Source organism: Heteronotia binoei, chromosome 2, assembly GCF_032191835.1.
Source record: "Heteronotia binoei isolate CCM8104 ecotype False Entrance Well chromosome 2, APGP_CSIRO_Hbin_v1, whole genome shotgun sequence".
NCBI classification, from domain to species: Eukaryota; Metazoa; Chordata; class Lepidosauria; order Squamata; family Gekkonidae; genus Heteronotia; species Heteronotia binoei.
In genome coordinates, this window is record NC_083224.1 from 121,317,238 (window position 1) to 121,335,820 (window position 18,583).

At 42.5% G+C, this 18,583-nt stretch overlaps 1 protein-coding gene across 1 annotated transcript in view; it reads left to right on the plus strand.

Annotated features, from left to right (window-relative positions):
- Positions 1-11,257: 11,257 nt before the first annotated feature.
- PATJ (PATJ crumbs cell polarity complex component) overlaps positions 11,258-18,583 on the plus strand; it is a 332,986-nt gene continuing 325,660 nt past the window's right edge. Inside the window, 6 exon segments of the mRNA XM_060231912.1 lie at positions 11,258-11,302; positions 11,401-11,567; positions 14,176-14,382; positions 15,735-15,874; positions 17,027-17,049; positions 17,052-17,221. Coding sequence (XP_060087895.1) covers positions 11,281-11,302; positions 11,401-11,567; positions 14,176-14,382; positions 15,735-15,874; positions 17,027-17,049; positions 17,052-17,221 — 729 coding nt within the window. The 5' untranslated portion in view covers positions 11,258-11,280.

An 18,583-nucleotide genomic window follows, 5' to 3' on the forward strand; every position in this document is an offset into this window, starting at 1 on the left:
GGTATCTGGGGGGGGCTGTTTTTTTGGGGTAGAGGCACTAAATTTTCAGTATAGCATCTAGTGCCTCTCCCCAAAATACCCCCCAAGTTTCAAAAAGATTGGACCAGGGGGTCCAATTGTATGAGCCCCAAAAGAAGGTGCCCCTATCCTTCATGATTTCCTATGGAAGGAAGGAATTGAAAAGGTGTACCGTCCCTTTAAATGTGATGGCCAGAACTCCCTTTGGAGTTCAATTATGCTTGTCGCAGCCTTCATCTTGGCTCCACCCCTAATGTCTCCTGGCTCCACCCCCAAAGTCCCCAGATATTTATTGAATTGGACTTGGCAACCCTATTTCAGATAGATGTTAAAAATGTAGACTAGAACCCCTAACTGGAATCCACGTTTGTGCATGAAGTCATGTGAATGGTCTCATGAAGTTTCTTTTCACTACATTTCTTCACTACATTTGAGTACTATATAATATCTTATCTTGTACTTTCTGAATTTCATGGCCTTGCTGTTAACAAAATACAACTTCATATATAAGTGTCTGCCCGCTGAGGACCAACTACAAGGCTGTTGTTTGTTTTTAATAAGATTAGGAATGTCAGTGGCAATGCCTTAGAAAATAGGTTTGTCCAAGTACTGGAAGTATCAGGTGACCTCTTTTAAAGGGTAAAATCTCATAAATGTAATGGAATGTTGGTTTTTTTCCTGACACACCAGTATTTCAAATTGCTTCTTAGAATTCAAAGACATTCGGTACAGCTCCTCTTTTGAAATCTACATCTGGCAACACTGAGTTAAATATGTTTGGTTCTGTCTTAGAATATATTTGCTGGAGTGAAAACACTATCATCCCCTAAATAGGTTTCATTTCACCCTAAGGATGCCATTATTATTATTTTCCTGCTTGTTTAACAAAGTATCTCAGAGAAGAATCTCAGTAAGCACTTTCCTTTATTGGTACCAGATACCACTAAGAAAATACCTGTATAACATCACCAAATATTGTCAAAAGGCAGCAACCTGCAGAAATCAGCTGGTGAATCTTTTCATGGAATAAGAGATCATAATGTTTGCCTCTAATATTTCCACATCAAGCTACCATTAAAAGCATAGGAGCAGAGCAGGCAAGAAAGTTGTCAACTGAGACAAATAGACTTTGACCTGGCACACTTGAATCCATGGTTTACTTGCTTTGTACAATATTATGTTGCTGAAATTCATCTGGATAATAGTGTATTAAATTGTTCCAAAGTACTAAATTCTCTTTAAATTATACTTTATTAAGAAGTTAGAGCATCACAGTTTCACTTTTGACTTTTATAACTTTCTGAATTTTTCCATAGTTGTATATATGGAAAATTTGCATGACAGGTGATTATCCACATGACTGTTTCCGTGTGTGTAGTGTAGCCAGGAAATCCTACAGTTGGCTGCCCGAAGTTCTAGCTCTTTAGGTTTATCAAGCATGCAACATGAGGTGAGCTAGAATTGTACCCCAGCTGTGATTGAGAGGATTGAAAATTTAGATATTATTATTTAGGGGGATGCCCAATTAGTCTGCATATACATTGAATCAACTTGGTTACATATTTTATATTATTATATACTTGTGTGTAACTCTGCCATGTAATTAAATACTAATAATCCACATGACTTTTCTGGGAATAATTAAGCATTAATTTTTTTACAAGATGGTCTCAAAAAGCCAATTTGGTTGAGTATGAAACTTTTCACCTGGTCTGTCTGTCAGTGATCAAAAGCCAAATGGCTTACGTGCTCTCTGTCTATAAGAAAAGTGCTAGAATCCTATGTACATCTCCAGAGGGATGATGGCTCAGTGGTAGAACATCTGCTTAGTAAGCAGAAGGTCCCAGGTTCAATCCCCGGCATCTTCAACTAAAAAAGGTCCATGCAAGTAGGCATGAAAAACCTCAGCTTGAGACCCTGGAGAGCTGCTGCCAGTCTGAGTAGACAATACTGACTTTGATGGACTAAGGGGTCTGATTCAGTAGAAGGCAGCTTCATATGTTCATATATGTTCCATAAGAGTGAGCCACAGTTAAAATGGTGGAACTTGCATCCATATAAATATATCAAGATCAAGTTGTACACCTTCCAATTCCTGATTAATTGTGACTCAAGTAAAAGAATGCTTGGCAAGATTCTGATGACTTCAATAAACCAATATGTTAATTGACCCTCTGAACTAACTTCTTTCTTCTTTTTCTTGAGGATTTTAAAATCTTGCTCTAATACTTTCTGTTAAACCAGGGGTGTCGAACGTGCAGTTCGGGGGCCGAATCAGGCCCCCAGAGGGCTCCTATCAGGCCCCCAAGCAACTGGCTGTCATCTGCTTCCTTCTCCTTATATCTTGCTTCCTTCCACATAACATCTTGCTTTGCAAGGCTTGCTCAATAGCACAGGACCGACAGAGGAAAACCTCTATTTTCTCCATTGGCTAAGGCTCCTCCCTTGGGGAGGAAGGGGGGAGGATAGCTTGCTTTGCCAGGCTCTCTCAATTGCACAGCACAGCTACTGAGCCAAGCCTCTCTTCCTTCTATTGGCTGAGGCTCCCCCCCCCAGCCCCCTGGGGAAGAAGGAGAAGAGCCAGAGCTTCCGTTGCCCAGTTCTCAGGATCCCATGGGAGAAATACAAAGAAAGCATCTTTAAAACCAATGAGTGCTAATGTTTTAAGTTTTTAAAATATATATTTGTGTTCTTTATAAAATTTATATCTCTGCTACCTAATCTTAAATAGGTACACACATGGCCCAGCATAGCTTGGCCCAACCCAACATGGCCCGACCCAACAAGGTCTCATTTATGTCAGTTCTGGCCCGCATAACAAATGAGTTCCCCTGTGTTAAATATTAAGTAGAAATTTCTTGTCTTTACTTTCTCAGACCTACACAGATTTTTAAAAATTGACTCATATTTGTATGTTTGAGGCTTGGCATATTGCTGGTTTCATAAAGGTAATTATACCAACCAAATTCCACACCCTCCTGGAGAATGTATTTACACTTATCTCTCCCGACTCAATCCCTTTCTTTCCTCCTCTTTACATGAGATGAATATATTTTCTAGCACATTGGGGGGGGGGGGGGGCGTGTTGAATGGATGATGTGTTTGCAATGCCTTGATTCTCTCAAAAGTATTTTTTAATTTGGCTGCAATCCTAATTACACCTTCACAAGTGTACTGCTGCCTCCCCCCCTCCCTGCACCTAAATGAAAGGTAAGTAAAGCTCGAACGCTTTTAACATTGGTGCCCTGGACCATGAGGGTAGGGGATGAAGCCCAAACACCACTTTAGCACACGACAGTCAAGGAAAGGTTTTGCCCGCTGCTGATCTCTCATCTCGTATCTGCTGGATCTGCTTTCTTCAATGCACAGCAGCTCCCCTCCTGTCGGCTTCCTGTGTTGCAGGTGAGGTGTGGTCAAAATCCAAACTCCGGCTTCCGCCCAGGTAAGAGCAAGTGAGGCTCCGAGAGCGTTAGCTGGAGCAGCAGATCCTTCTCATGAACAGTAAGAGCGTACCTTTAAAAACAGAAAAGAAAAGAAGACCTCAGCCTCATGTGATTTATAGCCGTTCAGTAGAGGGGAAGAATCAGAGTGCCGCCAAGTACAAAAGCAGCAAGCTGGGCATTTGCTTGGAGTCCTCTGTCTACTTCCTGTTTTTAAGTTTCATCGAAACACTTCAGAGAACTTGTGCTTTGAACGGAACTCCTTTCGTAGCCCTTCTCTGGCGTTTTAACTCTGAGAAGTGTGCTGTTCTACACACCCCTCCAATCCTTTTGGTAGTTCCAACCATAATTGTTTCGATTCGAATCTTTATTTCCAGATTTCCTTATTGTCTGGGATCCGTCGTCTGCCCCGCTTCTCAAGACAGACGGCAATCATAAAGCGGCTTATTTTTAAAATCGGCCTGTTTAGAGCTCAGCGCACGTGGTTACAAGCTCGAGACTGTGTGAATAGAAATCACGACGGATTACTTTCTTTTCGATTCTGAACTGAAGTTCAGCTGAAGTCGCCTCCGTTTAAAATAAAACTAGCCTTGTGTTGGTCCGGCTGGGAAATACACCCCGGTGAAATAGTTGGCCGTTCTTTTCATTTTTTGTGGGATAGGGAAGGGCACCTGTCTAGTGGAAGCACCTAAGCCTAGTAAACCAGAGTGAAGAACAGCCTGTCTGGAAGTTGCACAATTGCAAGTCGGAATACTACCGAATATTTCTTGAAAATGGATAGTTCTGAGTTCTGTTTCCTGTTCTCATGCTTTCTAAGCACTGTGGATACAGTGAATGTCCATACAGGTTTTTTTTGGGGGGGGGGGAGGTGTTTGTTTGCCTGCATGTATAACAGCTTTTAGGTTCATTGCATTCAGTGTGTGTACTGGTGACCATACAATTAATTTGTTGTTGTTCAGTTGCACAGTCGAGTCTGACTCTTTGTGACCCCATGGACAAAGTCACGCCAGCCCTCCTGTCTTCCACCATCCTCCAAAGTATGCTCAAATTCGTGTTTGTCACATCAGTAACACTGTCCAGCCATCTCATCTTTTGCCGTCCCCTTCTTCTTTTGCCTTCTGTCTTTCCTAGCATCAGGATCTTCTCCAGGGAGCGCTCCCTTCTCATTTGGTGGCCAAAGTATTTCAGCTTCAGCATCTGACCTTCCAAGGAACAGTCTGAGTTGATTTCCCTTAGGACTGACTGATTTGATCTTCTTGCAGTCCAAGGGACTCTCAAGAGTCTTCCCCAGCACCACATCTCAAAAGCATCTATTCTTCTGCACTCGGCCTTCCTTATGGTCCAGCTCTCACAGCCACTACTGGGAATACCATCGCTTTAACTATATGGACTTTTGTTGGCAGGGTGATGTCTCTACTTTTTATTGTACTGCCCAGGTTCGCCATAGCTGTCCTCCCAAGGAGCAAACGTCTTTTAATTTCATGGTTACAGTCACCATCTGCAGCGATCTTGGATCCCAGAAATGTGAAGTCTGTCACTACTTCCATGTCTTCCCCTTCTATACCCCCATGTTTTTCTAAGTACCAGTACACATCTTTATTTTTACAGTGAATACACATTTGCTGTTCTTATGAAGAGGGAATATGCATGTTCACTGTCAGCCTAGTCCTCCCTCACAGCGTTGTTGTGAGAATTAAAAAAGAGAATGACATAAGCCACTTTGGGTCTGCAGTGAGGAAAAAGGCAAGATATAACTAAATTAAACATCCTTCCAAGATCGGTAAAATGAGTACCCAGCTTGCTGGGGGGGGGGGGGGGGAGTGTAGATGACTGGGGAAGGCAATGGCAAACCACCCCGTAAAAAGTCTGCCATGAAAACATTGTGAAAGCAACGTCACCCCAGAGTCGAAAATGACTGGTGCTTGCACAGGGGACTACCTTTACCTTTAAACACAATGAATAAACATGTGCATTGGGGTTCATTCTAATAGAAATGGGATGAAGATTTGTTTTGAATTTGCAGTGGGATTGTATATCTCCTTTATACCTATTGAGGGACTACACATCTTTTTTGAGGAAGAGGAAGTAGAATGCTTTTGACTGGCTCAGTGAGTGTAATCTAGTCCCATATAAGATAGGATGTTAATATAGTATATATATTTTGTGAACTTCCTGTTTCATAGCCATTGCTTCTAATTCAAACTTGAAGTAGTTTTTAGGACTGGGCTGTCTATAAGAAGTATAGTAAAGTAAGGTTTGTTTGAAAAACCAAAAGTGTAACATGGTTCCATTGTCCAGGAGAAAAAAAAATATTTTAAATGGACTTTTTGGTTTTCCTTTTCTGCACTGTGGATTATTGAGACATAGCATTCCTTCATTATTTTGGATAAATTTAAGGCATGTCATTGGATCTGAAGTATCTCAAAGGCCTCTAAAGAGTGATACATATCATACCAAATGTCACATATGATTTGTGTGTACAGGCTGGGCTGGATAGAATCCGATTCAAAATCCAGTTAGTACCTTGAATAAGAAGTCTTCCTGGATGAAAGTTATGTTCATTCATGAATTCAATTTAAACCCCACCCTACCCCAAAAATAGGGTTGCTAGGTCTGTGCTGGAAGATACCTGGAGACTTTGGGAGTGGATCCGGGAGAGGGTGGGATTTGAGGGGAGGGGCCTCAACACAGTACAATGCTATAAAGTCCACCCTTCAAAGCAGCCATTTTCTCCAGGGGAGCTGATCTTTGCCAGCTGGAGATCAGTTGTAAAGGCAGGAGATCTCCAGGCCCAACCTGGAGGCTGGCAACTCTACCAAAAAGTGGGCTTAGGGTGGCTTACATCATTAAAACCAACAAGATAAAAACAGTAAACAATGATAAAGATCAACAATCAATGACAAAAAATCCATGCCTTATGTCAGAAAAACATACATTGTTGTGAACTGCCCTGAGCCCACTTGTGGTGCAGGGTGGAATAAAAATCTACAAAATAAATAAATATATAAAAGTAACCTCAAAAGCTCCAGTTTCCACTGAATGGATAACCTTTCACAGTTCCAAGTCAACAAATACTTTTTTTTTGGCATTCATTTATTATGGAAGTATGTTTTCTCTATTGAATGATAAATAGAAGTTTCAGCCCCAGGGCTGGCGTGAAGGAGTTGGTCAGTAGGCTGCTGCCTAGAGTGCCATCTAGTGGTGGGGTGGGTTACTGCTGGCCAGAAGGAAGAATCACGGGCAGAAACAGTGGCAGCTCCCAAGTCCCAGTTCCCGGGGAGGGGGTACCCTGCAGGAGAACAGATGTGCATGCACACACCCCTGTCATCTGGGTCTCCACTGGTGCCCACGGTTTGCACCAGCCAGCCTTCTCTCTCTTACCCGCCCCAGCCCTGGCAGCAAGGGGAGGCAGCACTGGCAGATCATGCCCTGTTCCAGCTCAGGATGGCCGATAGAGGCTTCTTCTCCCATGCTGCGATCTTGAGGTGCAGGCAGCTGCCTCCCCCAAGGAGGACTCCTTCACAGAGTCCCAGTGTGGGAGCTGCAGGAGAGGCAGAGCCAGCCATGGTGGCAGTGGCAGGTCCCTGGAGAGCCACTCAGCAAAGCAGAAGATGCTGCAGAGGGTGAAGGGGAGGAGTGGAGGCAAGGCGGTGGCTACTTCCCAGGGGAGAGAGTTCCTGCTGAGCACTGGCTGGCTCCTGCAGGAAGCTGTGTGGGCCAGCCAGCTGGGCAGCCACCTCTGGGCTCATTTCTTCTACCCCACCCCCCTCTGTTCCTAGAGTCAAGCATCAAATCAAAACCTGGCCATTCCAGGGCTTGTTGGGCTGCACTCTGGCTACTTCCTCCCTCCCACCCCACAACAGCACAGGGGATGGTTTGTCAATGCTGTTCCTAGGTAGGGGACAGAGAGGCCTTTGCAAGCTCTGTTTACATTCCAGCCAAGGGAGATTTCTGCCTTCGAATGGCGTAAATGGCCGAACACAACCTGGGTGCTGCAAAATGCAGTTGTCAACAGACCTGGGTCTGTGGCCTTGTGCCAGCCTGTGACCACTTACTCCCAAATCTTCTTGACGCAGTTAAGACTCCCATCCCCCACAACCCTGATTTTAAGACATTCTTTCCCCCCCTTTACAAAAAAAGAAGGGCCAGCAAGAGGTCTGTAGGGCTTCCTGGAGGACACATTGGCACTAGACTCGTTCCAGTCAGGTTTCTGCCCTGGCCATGGGACTGAGACTGTCCTAGTTGCTCTAACAGATGACCTCCAAATGCAGCTGGATCAGGACAGATCAGCACTGCTGTTATTATTAGATCTCACAGCAGCTTTCGACAAAGTCAACTATGATCTATTGATTCACTGCCTTGCCAACGTGGGAATACATGGGTTGGCCTTACAATGGCTCTCCTCTTTTTCCACAGATGGGGACAGAGGGTGGCGCCAGGAAAGGATGTGTCCTCAAGACACCCCCTGGTTTGTGGGATTCCTCAAGGGGCACTCCTCTCCCTGATGTTGTTCAATATCTATATTCGTCCCCTTGCCCAGCTGGTATGGAGTTTTGGGCTAGGGTGTCATCAATATGCAGACGACACTCAGCTGTATTTGCTGCTGGGTGACTGGTTGACCTCATTCCCATCATCCTTGGCTGAGGGTTTGGAGTCCATGGTGGGCTGGCTGATGCAGAATAGGCTGAAACTGAACCCCTCAAAGACAGAGGTTCTGTGGCTTTGGGGAGTGGGGTTGGAGCTGGAGTGCAGATTGCTTGCTCTTGGCGGGGCACTCTTAACACCAACAGTCAGGAGCTTGAATGCCTCTCTTTCAATGGAGGCCCAGGTCACACATATTGCTAAAATGGCATTCTTCCACCTACGCCAAGCCAGGCAACTAGTTCGCCTCCTGCCTTGTTCAGACCTAGCCATGGTAATCCTTGTGATGGTCACCTCCAGGCTAGACTACTGTAACTCACTCTATGCTGGCCTACCCTTGACTTTAACCCAGAAACTTCAACAGGCCCAGAATGCGGCAGCGCGAGTCCTGACAGGAGTGCCATGAACATACATTCTACCTGTGCTGTGCCAGCTACACTGGCTTCCAGTTGAATACTGAGTTAGATTCAAGGTTTTGGTTATGACCTTTAAGGCCTTGAGCAGTCTGGGTCCGATGAATCTATGGGACTGCCTCCTCCACTATGTCCCTGGAAGAGTGCTATACTCTACTGGTCAAAATTGTCTGGTGATCCCTTGCCCTAAAGAGGTCCAGCTGTCTTCAACAAGGTCCAGAACCTTTCTCAGTCCTGGGTCCGACCTGGTGGAACTCTCTGCCCTGCTGGGCCCTGCAGAATCTTTTACAATTCTGCAGGGCCTGCAAAGCAGAGATGCTCCACCAGGCTTTTGCTTGAGGACAGCATCAGCTGCCGGGCTGGCACCACCCTCCCCCTTCCACTTAAGGGGGAGACTGCTCCCAATGCCTAGAAAGCAGAACTACAGCATATTATAAAGAATGTTCATTCAGTTGCAACTGTTTTTAATTCACTGTTTTTATTGATTTTATGTGAATTTCATGTTGTACATCACCTAGAGCCTGGCATTGGCTATTCACAAATATCATCATCATCATCATCACCACCACCACCACCACCACCACCACCATCATCATCATCATCATCATCATCATCATATTTTGTAAAGTTCTGTGTTCAAGGAGAGGATTAAGGAGGAAAAGACAAAATTATACCTCCCCCACATACATCCTGTGCCCAAAGCAGAGCTGGGAGCCTTGCAAAGAAGGGGGGCTGTCAGTGGAGGGGAAGGCCAGTGCCAGGAAGGCCTTGCCTAGGGCACCAAAAAGCCTGGGAACGGCCCTGTTCAGCCAACAAGATTTTATAATATGTTTTTATCATCTAGACTAGGTTTGTCTGAGGGCTTCACTTTTAGATAGGGTCAGCAATTCTGAGTTGGGAAATCCTGAAGATTTGGGGGTGGAGCCTGGGAAAGGCAGTGCTTGGGGAGGGGAGGGGTCTCAGCATGTTACCATGCCATAGAGTTCATCCTCCCAAGTAGCCTTTTCCCCAAGGAAACAGACAGATATTAGTTTGGAGATCAGCTGTAATTCTGGTTGATCTCCATGCCCTATCTCCAGAACTTGTTTTGTTATGTCAATACCATTGTGGCAGGTGCTCGATTTATCCATCAAATAAGCCAGACAAGTGTGTCTTCCAGGCATACCAGGACCTGTAAATTTAGAAACTGAAATATATGTCCCTAGTCATCTTGTAGCAACTTTCCTTCAAGAGACCTTCTGGGGATAAATATTTTTAATATCACTCTAACTTTTCTGTGATTTGAAATTATTTTGCATTCTGACCTCCCTGAAACTGAATCTGATTAAGTGACATTCCATTAGAGCTTTTAGAAGATTGCAATAAATTAATATTGCTTTCAAACTCATGTAAAGCCTGGATCCAAAGGAGTTGTCTATGATACTAGCTGCATCTTTACACAGCAACAGTATTTAATGGAAGAAGCTAAATAATGAGTCAAAGTTCTGTTATATCTTAACTATTTAACCGATACAGTTTTCTGTATGTGCCTTATTGGGAGTGCAGAGATTTGTCTGAGGCATGAAGCAGTGACTAGAGATAAGTCTCCTTAGTAATAGTATCCAAGGATTGCCAATGAAATAGCATTGTGTTGTCCTTCTTTTTCAACAATGAGGAAGATACAGTCCAGTCCTGGAAAGTGGATGAAGACACCAAAGTGGGAAGAAAAAAATTGAGGTCAACTGGCAGAGATCATAAATCACAGATAGTATTTTGAAAAGTTATGACGTCTGTTGATATCAGTACAGTCCAGCTAAACATGGTTTTTATCCTATGTATGTTTACATATGCAGGCAATGGCAAAACCTTCTCTGAACAATTCTTGCCTTGAAAGCCCTATGGGGTTGCCATAAATCAGCTGCAACTTGCTGACAAAAAATCATTTTACTAAAATGTGAATTCTATTGAACCCAGTGGGGCTTACATCTTAATAAACATGTTTAGGAGCTTGCAGTGAATTCCTTAATATCAAAGAGGGCTACACTAATTATGACCCATGATTAAGTTGCTCTGTCCCAGATTGCCAATCCCCAATTGGGGCCATGGAATCCTCTGGTTTGGAGGCCCTGCCCCCTGCGTCAGTCTTATCAGAAAGCAGGGGGGAGGGGAAATGTCTGCTGAGCACCCCATTATACCCAATGGAGATGGGTTCCCATAGGGTATAATGGAGAATCAATCAATGGGTATCTGGGGCTCTGTGGGGGCTGTTTTTGAGGAAGAGGCACCAAGTTTTCAGCATAGCATCTGGTACTTCTCAAAAAATCCAACAAGTTTCAAAAATATTGGATCAGGGGGCTCAATTTCATAAGCCCCCAAAGAAGGTGCCCCCATCCTCCATTATTTCCTATGGAAAAAAGGCATTTAAAAGGAATGCGGTCCCTTTAAATGTGATGGCCAGAACTCCCTTCAGAGTTCAATTGTGCTTTTCACAGTCTTGCTCCTGGCTCCACCACCAAAGTCCCCAGATATTTCCTGAATCAGACCTGGCAACCTACCAAATATAGTGCAATGCTAAACAAAGTCACATCCTTCTAAACCTGTTGATGTCAGTGGACTTAGAAGACTTAGATGGGTGTGCTAACTGTAGGGTTTCATGCAGCAACTTTAGATTTATGAAAAAGGTACAAAATGGGTCAAGTATGTTTGAGTAATTCTGCACACTGAAGTAAAGCTAACTTAGATTTTTATTTTCATGCAGATTTTTTGAACTGCAATACTGACAAGTCATTATGCCAGAAAATCCTGCAGCAGGTAAATGCTTTGGGGAAAAAATCCTTTGGTCAGTGCATCAGATATTATTTGGCAGATTTTTAATGTCTGTATGTGGGGATTTTGGGGGGGTATAACAGACAAGCTGCAGGTGCTACAGATCCTGGAAAGTCTGCAAAGAAAGCTACATGAGAATGGAGACACTTCACAGGCTGAGAAGCTGACTGTTCTGTACAATACACTCAAGAGCCCCTTATTCAATCAGATTCTGACTCTTCAGCAGTCAATCAAGCAACTGAAAGAACAAGTAAGTTACAAATTTTGCTGATGCTAGTATCTTTGTTTGAAGGAAATCACTGGTACCCCTGAATTATGTTCTTAATAATCTAATTGCCTTGCAAAGTTTAAGTAAGGGCCTCATCATTTGTACTTTCTTTTGCAGTGTCAACTGGTAACTTATATATTCAAAATTACTATTACTGTCGCATTTTAGATTGTCACACTTTGCAGCTTTCTAATGTTAGAAAGCAAACTGCAAAGTTTTTTACAATTTAAACTTAGCTTTTGAATATCTATATATTGAGGTTAATTATATGTTTTAATTTTTATTAAATGCAGTTTAATTTTTATAATTCATCATACATCTATGCTTATGTCTACTCTTGACATGGTAAGCCATGGAAAAGTGACTTTTCCAGTTAATTTAACGTGAAAAAGTCACCTGTGGGAAAAATGCCATGGGAATCTGTCCTAAGTTTCCGTGATTGTCACATCCTTGTTCACAGTAAGGTCTAAAGTTTTGATCAGTGTGATTGCTGAATAGGTTCTTTAGCCCCCCTCCCTCTTTTTTCTCACAACAAAAAAGCATGAAACTTATTTATTTTTATTTATATGCCACCTGTTCAGCTGGATCTGGGACCTGACAGTGTGCTATTGAGATATACTCAGCTAAAGTTTAACTCATATATAATATCAAATATTATTAACATTCATGATATACAACATCAAAATGTCATTTATAAAAGGAATTAATACAATGAATATAGTATGATTTCTCATGTACATCTCCAAATGTAGATTGTCAACTGGATTATCATAGCTAAAGTTTTGGTCAAAAACTGGCCTGCCATTAGTCTAGGAAAAATGTCATCCAGATGTACAGGAAGTTAGAAGTAGCTATTTGATCCACTCTCTTTCCCAAAAGCATAAGACAATGTGATGACTGGTCTGTGAATTCATATTTTGCCCCCCACCCCACCCCACCCAGCATCTTGCATTTCAAAAAGGAGACAATAATAATCTTAATCAGTATATGTCTTGCAGGTTCTAGCTTATATAGGCATGTACTTTTTCTTCCAACAAACATTTTTATTTTTTCACTGACACAAATTCAGACTAAACTGTAAACATTTGATTTAATGGAACATATAAGTAGAAAGGGCTAAAGAGTTTTGACACATTGAATATTCTGAAATGTCCTCTTTGCCTGCATGTAAAACACAGCTGATGTAAGAAAACAATAAAATAAAATTAGGGAGAATTAATATAATGGAGGGAAATGTAAAGGGCTTTTTGTAATGTAATGTAAAGGCATGCAAGTTTTTAGAGATGTGTTTGTTTGTTTGTTCTTTCCATTTATATCCTGCTGTCCCTACCAAAGCAGGTTCAGGATGGCAAACAAGGCCTAATAGGCAAACTAAAACATTAAACCAATTAACAATAAAACAATTTATACAATCATTTCAATAACACTGAAGTGCTATTTCAGTGATGGCGGTACTTCAAATAATTTTAGTCAGAACAGTCCAACCTCCAATACATTATCAGTCTGAGGCCAATATCTATAGAGACCAGATTGATTTGTCCAGGTGCTAGATTTAACCATCAAAGGCTTGGCAGAAGCGCTCTGTCTTGCAGGCCCTGCAGAATTATAAGAGGTGCTGTAGGGCCCTAACTTCCTCAGGGAGCTCATTCGACCAGCATGGGGCTGCAACTGAGAAGGAACCTTTGCTGAGATTTAAAGGCATGCACACACCTTCCAAAACACAAGCAGGTTTGCAAGCTTCTAAATCTGCTGAGACTGCTGAGACATGGCTGTTGGGGTAGGGCTTCTCCCCATTGGCCAACTGGCTGGTTAGGGCTGCCAAACCCCCGGTCCGGGCAGGGAATCTCCTGCCCGGGAGGTTCTCAACCTGCTGGCCCACATTGCGCCGGTGGGGGGAACCTCCCCCTGCAATGGCGTCACCCAGAAGTGACATCATCAAAATGGCGGCGCCTGTGCAGGACCGCTCTAGGTGTTTCCAGGAAAAACTTTATGGTTTTCCCAGACGCTCTAGTCATTTGGGAGGTTAAAACTCTATGGTACTTTTGCACCATAGAGTTTTAACCTCCCAAATGGCTAAAGCATTTGGGAAAACCATAGAGTTTTCTCGGAAACGCCTAGAGTGGCCCTGCATGGGTGCCGCCATTTTGATGATGTCACATCCAAGTGATGTCATTCGTCTTTGCGCGCATCGCGTGCGCAAATGTCCCCTGCCAGGGAATGAAGAGGATTTGGCAGTCCTATGGCTGTTGGTGGGGAGAAGCCTACAAAACTGGGAGATCCCCCACTGGAACCTGGGGGCTGGCAAGCCTAATCCTGCCTTATGTGTCAGGAATGTGATTCCTTTTCCACCCTGCTTCCATTGTCTAAGATTCTCTTATATGGCTACTCTTGAGATAACACCCCCAGTGTGTAATTACAGATCCTAACTGATTTATAAGGGTGCTTGAAAAAGAAAAATAGCATTTACAATAATAGCAAGGGCACCCTTCCCCCCCCCCATTGCTTTCTGAAATACTCAGACAGTTAAATATGTTGTGTTTCTTATGTAGCAGATTAATTATATGTGAACATTTTGCCTTGCTGTCCACAGCTCAGTTATATGCCTCCAGATCGTTCAGTGGATTTTGACTTTACTAAGAGAGGTTTTTTGGCGTTTGATGCTGACCACCGTTCTATTGATACTGGTAATCTTTATGTGACTTACAACAATAATAATTTACCAGTATCCAAGATGCCTCCTCTGATGCCCAAATTTGCAGTGGACGAGTTTAATTTAGCAATCCAAAGAATGGCCAAGGTAAGGGTACAGTATCATCAGTGCACCAAATACATAATTCTATTATCCCTTAATGCTAAATTTCTTTGGTTATTAATTCAACATATATAATGTAGTGTAGGAAAATACTAAACAAAGGAATATAGTCTGAATATCAGGTTCTCACCAAACCTTGAGTTCATGGTATCCTATTGTCTATGGAACTGGTATCCTATTGTCTATGGTATCCTATGGAACTATTGAATATCAATAGGTTGACTCAGCCTTCCAACCAGCTTGCTGGGGGGAAGGCGTAGATGACTGGGGAAGGCAATGGCAAACCACCCCGTAAAAAGTCTGCCATGAAAACGTTGTGAAAGCAACGTCACCCCAGAGTCGGAAACGACTGGTGCTTTCACAGGGGATTCTTTACCTTTTTACAAAGTAGAGAAGAGTCTTGCAGTCAAAATAACTTGTCAGTCAACCTCTACCCAGAAATTGATTGATCTGGCCACAAATTCATTCTTTGGCCTAGTCACTAGCCACAAGGTTTCAACACCTTTACTGTGCTAAACATATAAATTTGTTTTTGCATACTTTCATTAAAGGAAAAAAGTGTTTTGCAGCTCTATGTAAAGATTATTTACACAGTTAATTTGTAATATTCATTGGGTTGCCAAGTCCAATTCAAGAAATATCTGGGGACTTTGGAGGTGGAACCATAAGCAAAGTTGTGACAAGCATAATTGAACTCCAAAGGGTGTTCTGGCCATCACATTTAAAGGAACCACGCACCTTTTAAATGCCTTCCTTGCATTAGAAATAATGAAAGATAGGGGCACCTTCTTTCAGGGCTCATAGAATTGGACCCCCTGGTCCAATCTTTTTGAAACTTGGAGAGCATTTTGAGGAGAGTCATCAGAAGCTATGCTGAAAATTTGGTTCCTCTATCTCAAAAAACTGCCCCTCCAGAGCCCCAGATACCCCCAGATCAATTCTCCATTATACCCTATGAGAATTGATCTCCATAGGAAATAATGAAGTGCCCAGCAGACATTTCCCTCCCCCCCCCCCTGTTTCTGATGACTCAAGTTTACCTTTCCTATGCAAACAACCTCTGCAAATTGTGCAACCAACGGAGTGTCTGGGAGTAGCCATGTTCTTCTGCCTACTCTCCCTGCCCCCATTAAGCCTTAAAGAATCAGACACACCATCCCAAGAGGAAGCCTTTCCAAGCCTCCGGAGGTGGAAAGTCACATGGTGGCTGTGGGGGCGGGGCTTCCCCCCACTGGCCAGCTGACTGGGAGCGGGAAGGAGCCTGGGGAAGTGGGAGAACCCCCCACTGGGACCTGGGGATTGGCAAGCCTAAGTATTCACATTTTTTCTCTCATTAGGGCCGGCAAATAGAATACATAGATATTGAAAAGCCACTTAGTGGAGGTCTTGGATTTAGTGTTATTACCTTTAAAAACCAAAGCACTGGAGAAGTTGGTATCTTTGTCAAGGAAGTTCAACCAGGAAGCATAGCAGCAAGGTGAGGTTTCTTTGTATGCCTTTCAGCCCAATTAGGGTTTACAATGTGGCAAACAATTAAAAGAAGGATAAAAATCAGTATTGCCAAGACATTTCAAAACACATGAACTGAGTGAAGGGTGTAGGAATTTTTTTAAACTTAATTTTCCGCTTCATGATGAATCACACAACCTTAAAGCTGGCTTGTCCAATTTCCTGCTTGCAAGTCAGGACTACCAGCCCACCCACAGATCAGCTGGATATTACAGAGCAGTAAGGAGATGCATTGCAAAAGCAACCTGCTGTACATGTGCAAGCAAAAACATCAAAGATATTATATAGTGTTTACAGCCCTGAACAGCTAGCACTTCAGTGCTTGGAGAGTGTCACAATGCATTGTATCACAACACTACTTTGACATGGGTCAGTGTTATTACCCTCCATATTTTGTATGATGAGAAAGAGTAGCTTGTCTGAGGGCCTACTGATTTTATGACCATGATGAAAGACAACAACTTTACCTTAAAAGGGCATGCTTTTATCCACTGTGCTGTGCTAGCCAAGCTGTAGGAGAAGCAGCTTACAGTTGTAGGGGCTAGAGTGTTTGAGTAGGTCCAGGAAGACTTGGGCTCAGAACTGCCATAAAGTTCACCAGGTGACCTTAGGTTGATAGAGCATAGCTGGCCTAACTTTATCTTGCAGTTTATAGGGTTGATGTGAGGATAAGAACAGAAAGCACCCTATGTATGTGGCTCTGAGCTCCTTGGAGGAAGAATAAGATAAAAATATGATAGATAGAATATGATAAAGAGCCAGTTTGCTGTAGTGGTTAAGTGTGCAGACTCTTATCTGAGAGAACCGGGTTTGATTCTCCATTCCTCACTTGCACCTGCTGGAATGGCCTTGGGTCAGCCATACCTCTGGCAGAGGTTGTCCTTGATACGGCAGCTGCTGTGAGAGCCCTCTCAGCCCCACCCACCTCACAGGGTGTCTGTTGTCGGGGAGGAAAATAAAGGAGGTTGTGAGCTGCTCTGAGACTCTTTCGGAGTGGAGGGCGGGATATAAAACTAATACCATCGTCATCATCATCTTCTTGTTTGCACCATTTAATCTTTTCAAATTAGTTATGAGGTTGCTGTAGTACTTCTTAAATGTCTTCTATGCTTTAATGAAGGGACCAAAGGTTAAAGGAAAATGACAGATACTGGCCATTAATCATACTCCACTGGACCAGAATATATCCCATCAACAAGCGATTGTGTTGCTCCAACAGTTCTTGGGTTCCTTAAATTTGGTTGTGGCCAGAGAGCCAACCCAAAGAAGCAGTAGGACCTCATCTGCCTTCAGTGACAATAATTTGCCTGAAATGGTAAGTTCTAGTTCTCTGTTTGACTTTTTCATTATGAGAGTTAAGTCCAATGAAGAATGTTTACATGTGTGACCATTTTCACCATCTGATTTAACTTCTTTTTTCTACCCAGATGATAACACAGATCAAATCGAACAAGCAGTAAAGCACATGTCTATTTGCATGATGTTTTTATTGAAACATTTTAACAACACCCCCACCTTGAGATAGTTGGAACAAAAATAGTGGCGCAACTGACCATATTTAAAGCTGTAATATTCTTAGGCAGCAGGCATGACACTTTGTAGTTCTGAAGTAATCCGAGCAAGGCATAATAGATTTGTAAAAATGCTGTAAACTGCTAATCATTGCTGAGTTTGAGTAGTTTCCAGTCTTTAGTCTATAATTCTCTGTATGCTCCAATAATTGTAGCAAACATGCCCTATTTCTGAAGAAAACTGATGGTTATCCTGTGTGGCTGGCTGTGGTATTGGACCAAAGAACCATGCATATAGGAATCAAAACAGCCCCTCCTCCCCCCCCAAAAAATCCTACCAGAATCAAATTAGGGGAGGTTGATGTTATATATTGTGGAATAATCAGGACATGTTTGTGTGGAGAGGCATGTTCTAAAAATGAACATACTGTGATAACTATGTATGTTCTCATTATGAAGGATGCTTCTCAGTTTGAGGGCTGCTGATTTCTGCTGATTGATCCAGATCTTTCAGTAACAAAATTTTCCTATAAGAGTGGCTATAGATTCTGTATTGGAGTTTCCAAATCTTGATTTGAGAATCAGGGATTCTTGGTGCCCATCTCAGACTTATGGCCTTTTATTCGTTCTCCACTCCTCCCTGCCTTTTCTTTTGCTGTGTCCTTGATGGCATAGTTATGACAAACAAGGCTGTTAACTAGTAATTGGACAACAGATACCAGGAGCAGTAGCCTTATTTTTTTAACAACCTTCACATCACAGCTTGGTTGCAGTACTAAACTTCTTACAACTAATAAATTAACGTTTTATGAAACAATTGTTGACTGAACTTCATAATCTGATACCTGGTTTTATAGTTTATTATTATATGTTGATTGTCTTCTTGCTTATCAGTCTTATTTTGTAGTTGAGATGGTGCTAATTATTTCATACATTGAGCTGCTTCATCAGTCCATTGTTAGAGCTGCAACCATTGGCTTAAATAATTGATCATATGTTGAAAAAAATCTTCTTGGGAGAGACCTTATATTAGATACTTTATTCCTTTTTATTATAATAATAAAGCTCATCACATTTGAAGTTTTTAGAGGATAATCAATATCGGTTATCGGTCTGTGAATTTAAAGAATTAAAATTTTAAATGCTTTTTCTTTAAAGAATATGTC